Below are 15,826 nucleotides of genomic sequence, written 5' to 3'. Positions count from 1 at the left end.
TTTCATTGGTCAAAAAATAAATGACAATAATTTAATTGTAGGCTAAGATGGAAAAAAACATTTCAGTGCAATAAAATTTTTAATTTTTTACTTGAACGTTTGAGAATCGATCCATTCCTAATCTTTTGTTAACACATCTAAAAAGGCACAAAGTTATTATTATTATTATTATTATTATTATTATTATTATTATTATTATTATTACATATTCTTTAAACTTCTGCTAACATGCAATGATTTAGAAAATTTTACTTTTTTAGCATCGGTATGTTAGAATGTAGCTCAAGATTCAGTTCCACACTACTGCTCACTGTTAGCACAGCTACATGATTTATTTCTAGTAAATGCTTAGAATTTATTTATTTAGTCAGAATTTATTTATTTATTTTTTTGAATTAAATTTTTTGAGTTAAACCTTTTAATTATAATTGATAATTACATACTAATATGCTAATCCAATACGACTCGGTAAAGAGCTAAGCACAACCATATTAGCATGTCACTCAAACTATGAGTCACTACTGTTAGCATGCTAACAAACTGTGGCTAATATACAAAATAAATTGGAATTTATTTTGAACATTTTAAGTAATGTGATCATTGGATGCTAAAAGCATTTATTTATGTGTTTCATTATTTATAACAAATCCTTTCATATTGACACGCCCCTCGTAGGGTCATCAGGGTTGTAGCTCCGCCCACCGGGGGACGTCCCGGCATAAGAAGCGCTGAGCGCTGCTGACAGACAGACAGACAGGATGTGGTGTCCACGTTTGGTCCAGCAGACGTTTAGACGTTTGTCCACCAGCAGACAGGTCAGTGATTTAAAGTCCATCAGGTTCCTCTAGAACATTAGAACAAATACATCCCATAATATTCAGCAGGAAAAAGTCATAGAAATAATATGAAAGAAATAATGTGATGCTGATGTCCAGCTGGTGAGTTTTATTCCTTTTTTCTGAGATGTGTGTGGGGTTTTTTTTAATTATTTGCAGATTTATTTCCAGATTTGAGGTATTATTTGTATTTTTTTTTATTTATTCAACCTTTTTCTAAGCGGGTGAGTCGGTTGAGGACGTTCTCATCGTCCTGCTGCAGATGATTCCAGTCGTTTGCAGCAGGAAACTGAGAAGGAGTTTTGTTCTCGGGGTAACGTGAGACTGATGGAGCCGCTGGAGCGTCGCAGGATCCGATGGATTTTAACAATAACTGTAAAAAGAGCGGGTTTCCCCAGGAAGAGTTCGGAGACTTGAACAGAAACCAGCCGGTCTGTGACGGTGAAGTGAGGGTTGACCCTGAGATGACGTCACCGCCAACAAAAACTGGGATAGCTGACATTTTGACCAGAAGTTGTTTTTCATAATGTGTAACAGGTTTTGGTGAACCTATAAAGTGACTTCAGACGTTTTGCGTCGTTGTGTGTCATAAAAATATCACGTAAAATATTTACGACGCTACAAACAGGAGAAACTGAGTCCGTAAAGCTCAACGTGTGTTCTCCTGTTCCTCTGCTTCGTCAGGCGGGGGTCGTCTTCGACGTGGACGGGGTCCTGCTTCGTGGCGGTTCTGTGATTCCAGCGGCTCGACAAGCGTTTCGGAAACTTTTGGACGAAAACAACAACTTCCTGTTTCCGGTGGTCTTTGTGACGAACGCAGGAAGCTGTCAGAGACGCGACAAAGCCCTGCAGCTGTCCCGCCTCTTCAACGTCCAGGTCCGATGTCCACCTCGTCTTCTTCTTGTTCTTCTTCTGTTTCTTCGTCTTTTTCTTCGAAAATAGAGAATATAGTAAAATCTGTGCTCATGCTAGTAATGCTAATTTGAATGCTAACAGATACAAACTTCCTGCCCAGGGAGGAGCAACAGGACCTCCATCCAGCGGCCTCATCAGTTTACATTTTGTGCCTGGGGCATTTCAGGCCCAACACATCTCAAGCTGATTGGCTGATTGAACCTCCAATCAGATTACTCCCCTGCTCTGATTGGTCTACCTCTCTCTCTAGATCTCCCCAGAGCAAGTCATTCTTTCCCACAGTCCTTTGGGAATGCTGAAGAGCTTCCATGATAAGTGTGTCCTGGTGTCTGGACAGGGACCGGTGGTGGACATCGCCAGCACGTATCCTTCCCACCATCAGCTGAGGCTGATGGGTATTACACAATCTAGACTCACGTGTGTGTGATGCTAATGATGCTAATGGCTTCTGCGCTCAGACATCTTTTTAGCCACACCCCCCGGTTCATTAAATTGTCTCTGATTTTCTACGAGAAAAGTATTATTTGAACATCCTGGTATTTCACAACGAAACAAGGTGTTAGACGTGTCATGTGACCATGCTGTCAACGCTCAGGTGTCGGACGCCTTACCTCTACGGTCAGTTTGGGTTTCCAGAAGGTCGTGACCATCGAGCAGCTGATCGAACATCGCCCCCTGTTGGACATGGTGGACCACAAAAGGAGACCCGAACCATCTGTAGGTGCAGCAGAACACCCCGATCACACACCAACATTCATGTTTAAGGGTTATAAACTTAATTTGAATGGATTTACGTACCGCATGAATTCCACTTGTGTGATCCCTACTAATCACGTCTGACTGTGTTTGGTCTGTTTTAGTCTCATCCTCCACAGGCTCTTCCTAAAATAGAAGGTAAGACGTTACTTTTTTTTATGGTTTAAAGTAGAACCTATAGTGGAATCTACAGCAAAACCTCAAGACACGAGTTTAATCCGTTCTGACTGAACTGTTAGTTAAAAATTTCCACCATTGAAAGTAACTAAAAACATTTTAATCCGTCCCAGCCTTGAAAAAAAGCCCCAAACCCCTTTCTTTGCTGTTATTTACTTGAATTTTTCACTGACTTCCTGTTTTGCTGTAGGAATCATCTTGTTTGGGGAGCCAATCAGATGGGAGACCAATCTCCAGCTGTTGATTGACGTCTTGCTGACCAATGGGAGTCCTGGGCGTGTCTACGAACCTCAGCTGTCCACCCAGCTGCCCGTTCTCGCCTGCAACATAGACCTGATGTGGATGGCGGAGGCCAAGTCTCCACGGTAACCACCAATATCTCACAAGAAATGGGAGTGACACGTTCCATCCGCTCTCAGGTGGAGGCCGGAGCTCTTTATTGATCCATCAGTAACTGATCAGTTACCATTTACCGTATTTTGCTTGTTCACGTTGGTCGGTTTTGCTGTCTTTCTGTAGATTTGGTCACGGGACGTTCCTCCTGTGTCTGGAGTCCATCTTCAAGAAGCTGACGGGTCGAGAGCTTCAGTACCAGGCGCTGCTGGGAAAACCCAATCTGCTAACGTATCAATACGCCGAGCATCAGCTGAGACTGCAGAACCAGAACCGCAAGCTAAGCACCATCTACGCCATTGGGTAACCCAAGCGTCTACAGTGCCGCCGACACGCCCCTCCTGTCCAGGGTCACCAAACTGTCTCCTCCCTGTTTCCCTAGCGACAACCTGATGACAGATGTCTATGGTGCAAACCTGTACAACCGTTACCTGGCACAGCAGTCTGCTGCCATGACAACCAAGGCCAAGCTTGTTGCCCAGGGACAGAGTCAGGTGACGGTGGTGACGGAGGAGTCTGCTGCTGCTCAGTGTCGCTCCATACTGGTGGGTGACGATGAGACCAATCAGTCATCAATCAGTCAATATTTCTGTCAGTAATAATATTGGTGATGTCACAGGTCTGCACCGGCGTCTACAACCCCTGCTCCCCGTTGCCTAGTAACCAAAGCAGTGCTGTTGAGGAAGCACTGCTCCAGGGTCACCGGGACCTGGTCCTGGAGCCGGACCTGGTGGAACCGCATCACGTTGTGGAGGATGTGGAAGAGGCTGTTGACCTGCTGCTGCAGCAGGAGAGCTCAGTGACCTGTGACCCCTAACCTGTGACCCCTGATGATAAAGCATATTGATTGCTGGTAAATCTGGGGGACTAGTTGTGTTGGTGGAGTGAGTGGACAGTCTGTGGACTGATGTTAAGTCCTGTCATGGGATTGCTAAGAATTACTTTTCTATGAGTTTATTACCACATAATATAAAGTCAAATCCTCCACGATGGTGACATTTTTCTTCGATGTCAGAAAAATTGTAGTAAATAAAGTTTGAATATTTTAAAAACTGAATGAGAGAAAATAGTGGACGTATTTGTATTGATCCTCTGAAAATCAACAGAAACTGTGTTAATGATAGGTTTAAAGAGGAGTTAGAGGGCCAACATGTGTTTAATAGAACTGTTTCCTTTATTTGTACAGATAGTTTTTCAATGTTCTGTGAGGATTTCCAGGTGGCAACACATTCTATTTATAGGTTATTAAACAGAAAAAGGGTTATGTGTATGTTTATTACTCTACATTAATATGGAAGCGCCTCCTAGTGGTTCATTTGCGGTACAGCCCATTCAGATATATATGGAAGTGTTGGATTTTCTTCAAATATAGCAAATGTGTCTCTAAAATAATGTACAAACACTAGTTTAAGTTTTGCTATATAAGATTAGCCCAGCTAGGCATCAGCTAGTGAACGTCCTGGAAGTTCATCCAGGTTGTGGTCGGTTTCCCCCCAAAACAAAATGCAAATGTGTATGTAAATGTATACACTTTATTAAAGTTTTATTTTTACTTTATTTTTATTACTTTATTTTTACTTTGTTATTTATACTTTATTAAAGTAAAAGTCCCTTTGGTTCAGATTTCAGCTTCAAAGAGCATTAAATGAAAATTCAGAGTAAAAAATGTTTTTTCAATGAAATAAAATTCAAAATATTCCAATTCAAAAGCTGTTAGACCAGGAGAACCCAAACGTCTGATGTGTTTGACCTTCTCAATCTTCTTTTCCTTTCAGCTTTTCCCTTCAGGGGTCTCCACAGCCAATCAGTGTCCTCCATCTAACCCTGTCTTCTCATCCTCTTCTCTCACACCAACTACCTTCATGTCCTCTTTCACTACATCCATAAACCTCCTCTTTGGTCTTCCTCTAGGCCTCCTGCCTGGCAGTTCAGAACTCAGCATCCTTCTACCAATATATTCACCATCTCTCCTCTGGACATGTCCAAACCATCTCAGTCTGGCCTCTCTGACTTTATCTCCAGAACCTCTAACATGTGCTGTCCCTCTGATGTACTCATTCCTGATCCTATCCATCCTGGTCACTCCCAGAGAGAACCTCAGCATCTTCATCTCTGCTACCTCCAGCTCTGTCTCCTGTCTTTTCCTCAGGGACACTGTCTCTAGACCAAACAACATCGCTGGTCTTTTTTTTGACCTTCTCAACATGGCGGCCAATTCAGCCCATCTCAGAACAGGAAGTGTGTCCAGAGCGGCGCATGCGCAGTGGCTCATCTCGCGTCCCCGTAAAGATGTCTGAGCAGGCGGGGAGGGAGCGGAGCGGAGGACCCGAAACAAACCGACAGGACCTGTGACTCTCCGCCGTTTAGCGACTGAAGGTAAGGACGGACGCCCCGCTGGAGCCGCTCCGTCGGTTCCGACCCCCGGCGGAAGGTTCCGGGCTCCTAACGGACCGGACAGGCGCCTCTCGGGGCGGCTAGACCCGGAGTAAACGGCGGGAACAGACGGAGCGGGCGCGCAGCTCGGCGGCAGGGGCGTGTCCGCCATCTTGTGTGAGAAGTGGCGCCTAAACGGAGCGGAGCCTCCGGCCGGGGAGCGGGCGGGACGCGGGCGGCGGCCGGGAATGGCGGCGGCGGCCGGCCGCCCGGGGGCCTGACGGTGTGTTTACACGGTTCGGCCCGGTAACGGTCGCTACCGGAGCCGCCGAGTCCGAGCATCGAGCCCGGGCTCCGGACGAGCAGCCGCAGCTTTTGTTGTCCCCCCCCCCCTCGCTCTGCCCCCCCTCTCTCCTCCCCCCTCCCTCCCCCTCCGTGTTTTTTCCGAAAGGCCGAGCTGCGCATGCGTGTAACTATAGCGCGCTTACCTGTGTAAGAAGAAAACGTCTCGCGCTGTTATTGATTGACCGCACGGGGGTTAGCCGCTGATCATCGATCCTGGTGATCGATCGGAAACTTATACCGGTCGATCAGCCCCCAACGGGCCGCAGACGGTGCCGAACGGACCGGAGAGAAGCGGACCGGAGCGGAGACGATGTGAACGGAAAAGTGTTGTCATGATGGAGTCGGTTAGATCAGAGTCGAGCTGAAGGCACACACACACACACACACACACACACACACACACACACACACACACACACACACACACCTGTACACCCACTTAAGGTCAACATCCGGGTTCCCCCGCGACCTCTCAGGTGACAGCTGTGGTTTGGCACGTTTTTTGGCCCCCTGAGATCATGCGGTCGGAGCGTGACGTCATCAAGCACCGCAACTTAAACACGAAATATTAACTATACAAAAATGCAGTTTAAAATAATTGAATTGCCCCTCAAAATTTCAGCAACCCCTGAGATTTCCCCCCCCCATGAATGTGAAACAAAGCATAGCTGTTCTTGTTTATTTGTTTGTGTGTTTGTACAGGTAGTCCTTGACTTTAGAACACAGTTCCATGAGGTTGTAAGTCGTTAGTTATTAAAGTCAAATCTATAATCACCATTTGAAGTCAATGTCATATGTACTACTCTAAATACTAAACTAATGTCATTATTACTCTAAATAGTATTGTCATTACTACATAGATACATAGATATACTTTATTTGTCCCAAACTGTGAAATTTAGGAACTACTACTCTAAATACTAAAGTTCTTTTCCCTCAGACTGACCAGAAACAATTACAGGACATTAAAACATCCCATAATAATAAAATCCTCTAGTACTGTAATGTAACTTTAACATCTCTACCTCTGCTGGATTTTCCCCTGGGGGGTGTAGAGGCTAAAGCCAGCTTTAATCCACTGAGGTGTTCCACCACACTGACCTGAATGATGTAATGATGTCACTTCCTGCTCATTGAAAGTCAGACACGCCCCATTACGTTTGATGACTGTTTGATTTCATTAGGTTACTCAGTTAACTCCACCAAAAGTTAACATCAACTAGCAGAACATTCTGACCTCAACAGTTATTGCTTCCAGCAGAAACCCATCGAAAGCTCGTTCACTGATTCGTACGTCGTTTAGATGAAGGTGTTCGGTGATGTTAGTTGCTGGAAACAGGTTTCACACTGTGCTGATCTGGCGTTCTTTTAGGGAACATAAACCACAGTTGAGCGCTGCTTGATGCGATCCATGACGGAGCCCGGCTCGAGGTACCCATCCCACTCCCACGGAAGCTGCATGCCACCGCTACCCAAACTGAAACTTGGCTTGAGCGTGAGTGAAGCTTATTTAGGAACCAATCAGCAGGTTAGAGTTACGTTTTAAGGATTTCAGAGTTTTGGAACAGAGTCTGGATGTCTTTCTCTGTGTAGGCAGAACTCTGGTAGGATGTGACAGTTGGTGTTTCCCGCGTTGAATCAACAGTTTCTGTCTTTGAAGTTCCAGATCATTGATGTGTCACTGTCGTCACCTGACTCGAACATCCATGGTGCTCAGGATCGAACAAGAACCAAAACACAAATAACCCAATAATCTGTTCAATGAGTCCACCCATAATCCATCTGGTTCCCCCACCGATGTTCAAAACGTAAACAAATCATTTCAGATGGTGATTTATGTGTTCAGTGTTTCCACTGCAGTCACATGAATGGCTAATAAATGTAATCAGATTACCCAGTAGTACATCTAACAACAGACTAGATTGGTCTTATTCTGTAGCTGATGATGTCATGGTTCATAATTCAGCTGAGTCACCGTCACATGACGACAGTCGTCAAACTTGTTCGACTTTGTTTATATTCAAAACATTTGACCCGCGCTTTATTTTGAAAGTTGCATGTCTTCCTGTCCAGGTTGGTTAATGTCATTCTGACGAGCGACTGAGATGTCCAACGACAGTCAGCGATCTGCGAAGGGGGAGGCGACCATGATGCAGTCCCCTTCTGTCTCCGCCTCCTCTCAGGGACCGCCTTTTTCTCCATCCAGTACCTCCAAACCACCTGAGCTCCCAGGTACGCCTGTCTGTCTGCCCATCTGTCTGCCCGTTTGCCTGCCCATCTGTCTGTCTGCCTGTTTGTCTGCCCGTCTACCTGTTTGTCTACCCATCTGCCTCTTTGTCTGCCCATCTGTCTGCCTGCCCCTTTGGCTGCCCATCTGCTTTCCTGTTTGCCTGCCTGCTTATCTGCCCATTTGCTTGGCCGTCTGCCCGTTTGCTTGCTCATTTGTCTGCCCGTCTGCCTGCCTCATTGCCTACCCTTTCGCCTAGACCTCTGCCTATCTGTCTGTCTACTCGATTGCCTGCCCGTCTGTCTGTCCGTTTGCCCATCTGTCTGTTTGCCTGCCCGTCTGTCTGTCCGTTTGCCCATCTGTCTGTTTGCCTGCCCATCTGTCTGTCCGTTTGCTTTTCTGTCTGTTTGCCTGCCCGCCTGTCTGCTCGTTTGCCTTCCTGTCTGGCTGCCCTTCTGTCTTCCTTTAAGCCTGTCTTCCTCCGACGTGTCTGTCTCTCAGATGAACTGGTCCAGGCTGGATGGTCTAAGTGCTGGTCCCGGAGAGAGAACCGCCCCTATTATTTCAACCGGTTCACCAATCAGAGTTTGTGGGAGGTGCCAGTGCTCGGCCAGCATGACGTCATTGTGAGTGTCTTCAGGTCTGGTTCCACTGTCGTTCGTCTCACTTCTTGTTGAACCAAAGAGTTCTCCTTCCTGTCTCCTCAGTCGGACCCTTTGGGTCTGAACGCGGCGCCGGCAGAGGGCGGAGACGGTAACCTGGGTAACGGTCAACGGAAGAGGAGGGGCTCCGAGGAGCAGGGGGTGGGGCCTAACAGCTTCAAGCGAGCTAAGGTAAAAGCGTTTCACCTACCTGTGGTAACACGTCCGATCATGTGATTACTAGTGGTGGCTGATGGGAAACTGAGTCCTCCGATTGTTTGTTTGCTTCCAGGTGGAGCCCACCACACCCATCTCTCCCAGCACCCCCGGTGTCAAACCCTGGACCACCGCCCCTGAGGATAAACAGGTCCAGTCGGCCACACCCACCACCCCCAGCCCCAGCCCCGCCCCCGCCCCCTACAGGCCGGCTGTGTGAGTGCTGACATCACATCCGTTTCGCTAGCGGAGTTAGCGTTAGCATTTATAAACCCCCGCGCGCACCTGCTCCACAGCATCTACTGGGACCTGGACGTTCAGACCAACGCGGTGATCCGGGAGCACCCCCCCACCAACCACCTGCCCCCCCACCCCGAGATCGAGCTGCAGCGGGCGCAGCTGGTCACCAAGCTGAGGCAGCACTACCACGAGCTCTGCCACCAGAGAGAAGGTACCGTCACACCCGTGTGGGGGGGAGGAGCATGGGGCGGGGCTTCACCCAGGTCCCGTCTAACTCCTACGCCGCCGTTCAGGTATCGACCCCCCGCGGGAGTCGTTCAACCGCTGGCTGCTGGAGAGGAAGGTGATCGACAAGGGTCACGACCCCCTGCTGCCCAGCGACTGCGAGCCTGTCATCTCGCCGTCCATGTTCAGAGAGATTATGAACGACATTCCCATCAGGTAGCGCGCCGTCGAAATGGAAACGCTCCCACCGATGCGCGATGGGGGTGTTAACGTGTGTGGGTGTGTCTCAGGTTGTCGCGCATCAAGTACAAGGAGGAGGCACGGAAGCTGCTCTTTAAGTACGCCGAAGCCGCGAAGAAGATGATCGACTCCAGGTGGGTGGCAGCGGGCCAATCAGAGGGAGGAGAGCAGGTGGTGGGCGGGGCATCCGCCGGGGGGAGTCTCACCTCTTTGTTTTCCGATCAGAAACGCGAGTCCGGAGAGTAGGAAGGTGGTGAAGTGGAACGCCGAGGACACGATGAGCTGGCTGCGCCGGGATCACTCCGCCAGCAAGGAGGACTACATGGTGGGTGCTGACCCGTCTGTCCTCCTTACCCAGAATGCAGCAGGGATGCGTGCATCTGTCGGTTTTAAAACACAACTCATCATTTCCAAAAGTGAAGAAACGACCAGCAGGGGGCACTGTTACACCGATACACCTCCCTGATCTCATGTCAAGCGAACCAACTAGGGAATCAAATGCATGATGATGTCGTGATATCGTTGACCTTTGACCCCTCTATTAACTCATTGGCCGCCAGCGTTCTGGAGCTTTTTGATTGATCCAAAAACAGAAAAGCAGCTTTTTGTGCAGCGAGCGGCAAGTTTGACGCTGATATTTTAGCTTTAGCGACCCTCAAACATGTCAACAATTGTTTACTTCTATAAACCAACAAAAACAACTGAAAAGAAGGATTTTAATCGCAAAATAATTTATTTAAGAATATATAATTAAGTCCTACGTTTACATTTGACAGCAACAAATGATTGTTTTTAGCTAATCTAGTGGCGCTGAAGCAGCTCTCTGGGGTTCAGGGGTCACAGTGACGTGTGTGTGTGTGTGTGTAGGACCGTCTGGAGCACCTGAGGCAGCAGTGTGGGCCTCACGTTGCTGCCGTGGCCAAAGACTCTGTGGAGGGAATCTGTTCTAAGATCTACCAGCTGTCTGCAGAGTACAGCCGGCGCCTGAGACACACACACCTGAGCCTGCTGCAGGACCCCCCCACAGGTATGCACAAACACACACACACACCTCTGAGTGGGCTGCAGACGTTCTGATTGGCCGTGTCCGTGCAGAGGCGTGTCCGTCCCCCCCCCAGTCCCGTCTGGTCTACTGCTACCCGGTGCGCCTGACAATCCCGTCGCCCCCCCTCCCCCGGGTGGAGCTGCACTTCGAGAACGACATCGCCTGTCTGCGCTTCAAGGGGGAGATGGTCAAGGTCAACAGAGGTCACTTCAGCAAACTGGTCAGTGCTGCTGGGGGGCGGGACTCGCTCATGGTGCAGCCCATCTGTCTGCCCGTTTGTCTGCCCGTTTGTCTGCCCGTTTGTCTGCCCGTCTGCTTTAGCGTTCCTAACCACCTGTCTGTCTCCCTGCCCGTCTGTCTGCCCGTCTGTCTGCCCGTCTGTCTTCCCATTTTCCTGACCATCCGTCTGCTGCTGTTAGCTAACGCCATTAGCTAATGCCATTTCTAGCGCTCTGTTAGGGTGTTGCCTGAATAAATTGCAGTCAAACCTTGAGAGTAAAGACGTATCTCGTGTGTTCTTGAGACTTTGAGTTTCTTCTCATTCTTTATCTTTGTTTACGTATCTTACATATAGAAATTATAGACAGGTAACGTCTGTGTGTCTATTGGTCGATAGAAATATGTTGTTCTCACATAATTTAGGGAGTTTTTGGGGCTTTTCTACAAGGCTGGGATGAATTAAAATGATTCTAATGAGTTTAATTGGAAAACTGTTTGACTTAAGAGTTCAGTCAGAACGGATTCAACTCGGATCTCCAGGATCTACTTTATTTAATCTGAAATCAGGTAGAAATCCTGTCCAATCAGAAGCATGAAGATCACCTGATGAACTGATGTCATTGTGCTGTTGTGTCTTCTGTTCAAATGAGAAGCTCTCGCAGTGATTGATGTCCACCAGCAGGGGGAGACATTCTTACGTGTGTGTGTGTGTGTTTAGGAGCTGTTGTACCGGTACAGCTGTATAGACGACCCTCGGTTTGAGAAGTTCCTGTCTAGAGTTTGGTGCCTCCTCAAGAGATATCAGGTCAGATCTTAACCAATCAGAGCTTAGCTCACCTCACTGGCAGTTTTTTTTACCAACACACTGTGTGTGTGTGTGTGTAGGTGATGTTTGGCAGCGGGGCAAACGAGGGGGCGGGGCTCCAGGGAGCACTTCCTGTCTCCGTGTTCGAGTCCCTGAACCGACAGTTTGGCGTTTCCTTCGAGTGTTTCGCGTCACCGCTCAACTGCTACTTCAAACAGTTCAGCTCCGCCTTCCCCGACATCGACGGCTTCTTCGGGTCCAGAGGGTACGTGAGGACCCCCCCCCCATGCTGGCCACGCCCCCGTTGGACTGCTCACAGACAGTCTTGTTTCCCGTCTCCAGGCCGTTCCTGTCCTTCTCGCCCGTCAGCGGCTCGTTTGAAGCCCACCCGCCATTCTGTGAAGAGCTGATGGACGCCATGGTGACGCACTGCGAAGAGCTGCTGGAGCGCTCGTCCGAGCCGCTGTCCTTCATCCTCTTTGTCCCCGAGTGGCGCGACCCCGTGACCCCGGCGCTGACCCGCATGGAGGGGAGTCGCTTCCTGCGCCACCAACTGAGCATCCCGGCGTACGAACACGAGTACCGCTCCGGGAGCCAGCACATCTGCAAGAGGTAAGCGCCGCCGTGTCCCCTCCCACCCTGCTGGCTCCGCCCCTTACTGTCTGGGTGTCCTCAGGGACGAGATGTACCACCGGGCGGTCCACAGCACCGCCGTGCTCTTCCTCCAGAACGACGCCGGTTTCCTCAAGTGGGCTCCGACCCCGGAGCGTCTCGCTGACCTGACGGCGGCGTACCGCCCGTCCTCCTCCCACCCGGCTTCCTTATCCTCCCCTGGCCCTGCCCATGTTGCCCCCGGAGACAGAGACTCTGCCCCCAAGGCGGCCGATCGGCCGCAGGGCGCCGTGGCGTCGCCCGGCAGCCACGACAACAACAACAATAACAACAACGGTAGCAGCAGCAGCAGCGGCGGCAGCCCTCAAGACAAGACGGCCGCTGTGTAGGAGGGGGCGGGGCTTACAACGCGACCACGCCCCCCTTGCCTGTCGGACATGCCCTCCGCTTTTGATCGTCGTCTCGTCTGTCCGTCTCGTCTCTCACCAGCACCTCAGTGCCCCGCCCACCCCGTCACCTCAGCCAATCACGTCGCTCGGCGCTCTCCGCCTCCTTTCACATCGGGTCTCCTGATTGGTCAAAGCTCTGACATCACAGGCTCCTATTGCTTAGCAACAACAGCTAATAGATGTTGCGTTGACCTGTGATGTCACTGCTCCTACGGAGGTCTGTGATTGGCCCCTCCCCACGCAGGCAGGGCTTGACGATTGGTCGACAAGGCAGCTATTGTTTATATCTGACTCTTAGTTGTCAAGTCCTGGCTCCACCCCCTCAGAACGGCCTGACCAATCAGCGCCCGTCCTCCAGAGAATGCACCAGTGGATTGTGGGAAGCGGAGTACTTGCCAAGGACGTCTCCGTCGGAGTTCCTGTGACTGAACAGGAAGTGAGAGGCGGAGCCAGATGGTGGAGCTGTCGCTACAGCCCCGCCTCTTTACCCTGCATTTTGATTGGCTGGCAGCTACTGCCCATCTGGTGGTTTTCTTTTCCTCATCTGGCTGTTTATTAGAACCTAGCACCTCCTCACACCAGTAGCTGAATGTCTGCTCTCTGATTGGCTAACGAGTCGTCCTATCCGGCGTCTGTCTCCGTGTGACGTCATTGTTCTGCCCCCACAGTGTGTAGATACTGTACATGAACCTGATATGAAGTCCATTATTTTCCTCATCTTTTTGTCAAATCAATTTAAAAAAGAACTTTTTTTTTATTTGACGTAATTTAACATTTTTTTAAAAAGATGATCCGTTTTCTGTATTATTATACGGCTTCCGATAGTTTGTTGTAAACTAAACCAAAGTGTTATCAAGAAAATCTTTATGTCAAAGTAGACGTGTGTATGCATCAGTAATGCTGAATCTAACCAGCAGGATACTCCATTATTTTTATAATTCTGTCCTGGATTGTTTTTACGCGTTTCGTTGTGCATGAAATCTTTTGGACTGATATTCCTGAATGTTGGAATCAGGCCGAGTTTCCGGTCGTCATAAAATGTTCATCAGTGTTTTCATGTCAATGTTTTAAAGATTTCTACACGAGCTGTCGACGTTGTGTTTACTGCTCTGCTAAAATTAACATCTAGGCTAATGTGTCACCGAACAAAGGGCAAGCTGGACATGTTTAACATCAAAGGATGTTAATTAGAATGATGGAAGTCATTCTATCCCACAAGTCTGACAGGTTTCCTCACAAACAAAAGAAATTCTTGAAGTTCTTTGAGATGTTGAAATGTTGAAATGATAAATATAAGAAAACTAAAAAAATGCAGGAAACTGCATAAATTCATATTAGCACCGTCACATGATGTACAGATTATTTCATTTTAGTACTCAAATATATTAAATCGCTTAAAATTTGTTAAAAAAGATCCACCAGAGATTTTGTGACAAATATAAAAATTAATTATGAGGAAGATTTGAACGTCAATTTCAGTAATGTTTACGTGTGTTTCTTTTCTGATTAGAAGCTTTAATCAATAACTTAAACTAGAACAAGGCAGTCAGAGACTGCAACATCCCGCGACACCCCTGAATTAAAAATTTTACCCTGACCTACTTTCTCAGATCAAAGCACTAGCTTTGATCTATGGTCTTACTCACACTGGCCTTCCTTGTCTTTCTATCCTGAGTGTACAAAAGTTAAAATTTGACCTTGACCTAGTTTTCTCAAAGTCAAGGTCATCTCATTTTCATCCCCTTTGCCGCCCGAGTAATCCGCTTTTTGTTTCATCTGTCTATCTGCAACAGTTGTGAAGATATTTGGTGGACAAACTAACGGACGGACGAACACACAAACACTGACAATTACAATACATCCCCTTCGCGGGATGTAACTAGCAGGGGGGCTTGTGTAAATTATGAGGGTAGATCAATGCCTTGATCTACCCTCCCTTGATCGTGCGTACTGTTTACCCTTCTTTATTCTCCTTGTGCTTCGATCTTGCGGTCTTTGTGACGTTGTACAGCTTGAGCTTTGATCTACGGTTTTACAGGCGCGCGTATTAACTAACGGAGGGACAAGCGCAATTACTGTATAATACAGTAGATAAATGAATTAACTAGAGTTCATAGTACAGTAATCCCTCGTTACTCGCGGTTAATGTGTTCCAGGAACCACCCGCATAAAAAAAATTAAAAAAATTAAAAAAGTTAAAGCGACAAACTATTTTATTATTTACGGTAATTTAAAGGTTTATGAACCCCCCCCATACTGATATTAAACCACCATCTATCTGTATGACCTTTCCCACACTCTGATAGACTGTTTAAAGCACTTTTGTGTCTCACACAAGTCCAAGACTCATGAAACGCAGCATGCTTCCAGATGCCGTCAGCCAATAGAATGCGTGCATAGTATCACGTGACTAATGAATTCCGGATGAGGTTAAGCCCTGCATGTGGATGCGCAAATGCGCGAGGGATTACTGTACACGTATATACAGTACATGAATCTTTAAGTAATGTTCTCTAATTGGTTTATCGCCACCAGCGTACGCAGTGAGGTTTTACGTCCCTGTGCCGGGAGGAGATGGTCCAACAGTCGGGGCTGACTAAAATCGCACAATATTTTTTTTACAGATTTTGGAAGTCAGCTCATGGAGAAGGTGTTTCAGTTTAAAAGGCGCAGCGTAGATTTTTGATAAAATTGAGCTTTGTGTGAGTGCTGTGCATGCGTGTTTGTCCGTGTGTCTCCATGTGGCACTGTGGTGCACCAGCATCAAACTCGGGGTGTACCCTACTTCACGCCACCAGTTAGTTAGGATAGGCTGCAGCACCCCGTGACCCGGTGCAGCGGAAGAAACGAGTTTGAAGATGAATGAATGAATAAAATCTTTTAAGTGCGGTTTATAGTACGGAAAAAACGATGCTTGAAAAGAGCTGAGCTTTGCTTCTTTGATTGGGGGGCTGGGAGTCAAAGCCCAACTGACATTTCATCTCCTCTCCTTTGTTGTAATTTCCTTTGATCTTTTTATATATATGCACATAAAGTCACCTTAGTTCTAATGTCTGTTTTAAATGCAAAACGCATCGAACAAGCCCATGACAACGACACACAAAGACAAACA

The 15,826-nt window shown here is 47.9% G+C and overlaps 2 protein-coding genes and 1 long non-coding RNA gene across 5 annotated transcripts; 2 read left to right on the top strand and 1 right to left on the bottom strand.

Moving 5' to 3' along the window:
• Positions 1 to 692: 692 nt before the first annotated feature.
• Positions 693 to 2,834, top strand: LOC137595105 (haloacid dehalogenase-like hydrolase domain-containing 5). Its single transcript, XM_068314949.1, has 5 exons — positions 693 to 815; positions 1,521 to 1,712; positions 2,002 to 2,114; positions 2,375 to 2,468; positions 2,612 to 2,834. The coding sequence occupies exons 1-5, from the start codon at positions 759 to 761 to the stop codon at positions 2,672 to 2,674; spliced, it is 519 nt and encodes a 172-aa protein (XP_068171050.1). The 5' UTR covers positions 693 to 758; the 3' UTR covers positions 2,675 to 2,834.
• On the bottom strand, positions 708 to 7,161 carry LOC137595106 (uncharacterized). 2 transcript variants are annotated; one of them, XR_011035383.1, is made up of 4 exons: positions 5,939 to 7,161; positions 2,550 to 2,633; positions 2,363 to 2,466; positions 708 to 844 (listed from the first exon to the last, which is right to left on the bottom strand). It is a non-coding gene; the product is annotated as an uncharacterized lncRNA (long non-coding RNA). The 2 variants fall into 2 exon arrangements; XR_011035384.1 differs by lacking the exon at positions 5,939 to 7,161 and adding an exon at positions 2,858 to 2,994.
• On the top strand, positions 4,674 to 14,370 carry pcif1 (phosphorylated CTD interacting factor 1). Of its 2 annotated transcripts, XM_068314946.1 has the most exons (16): positions 4,674 to 5,453; positions 7,168 to 7,290; positions 7,869 to 8,027; positions 8,524 to 8,648; positions 8,730 to 8,855; positions 8,956 to 9,095; positions 9,176 to 9,330; positions 9,413 to 9,560; positions 9,635 to 9,718; positions 9,810 to 9,909; positions 10,452 to 10,611; positions 10,680 to 10,849; positions 11,567 to 11,653; positions 11,734 to 11,918; positions 11,996 to 12,265; positions 12,330 to 14,370. In XM_068314946.1, the coding sequence occupies exons 3-16, from the start codon at positions 7,901 to 7,903 to the stop codon at positions 12,652 to 12,654; spliced, it is 2,202 nt and encodes a 733-aa protein (XP_068171047.1). In that variant the 5' UTR covers positions 4,674 to 5,453; positions 7,168 to 7,290; positions 7,869 to 7,900; the 3' UTR covers positions 12,655 to 14,370. The 2 variants fall into 2 exon arrangements, with proteins under 2 accessions (XP_068171047.1, XP_068171049.1); XM_068314948.1 differs by lacking the exon at positions 7,168 to 7,290.
• Positions 14,371 to 15,826: the final 1,456 nt, after the last annotated feature.

Source organism: Antennarius striatus, chromosome 5, assembly GCF_040054535.1.
Source record: "Antennarius striatus isolate MH-2024 chromosome 5, ASM4005453v1, whole genome shotgun sequence".
Classification (NCBI taxonomy): Eukaryota; Metazoa; Chordata; class Actinopteri; order Lophiiformes; family Antennariidae; genus Antennarius; species Antennarius striatus.
This window is presented reverse-complemented; position numbering and strand designations above follow the sequence as displayed.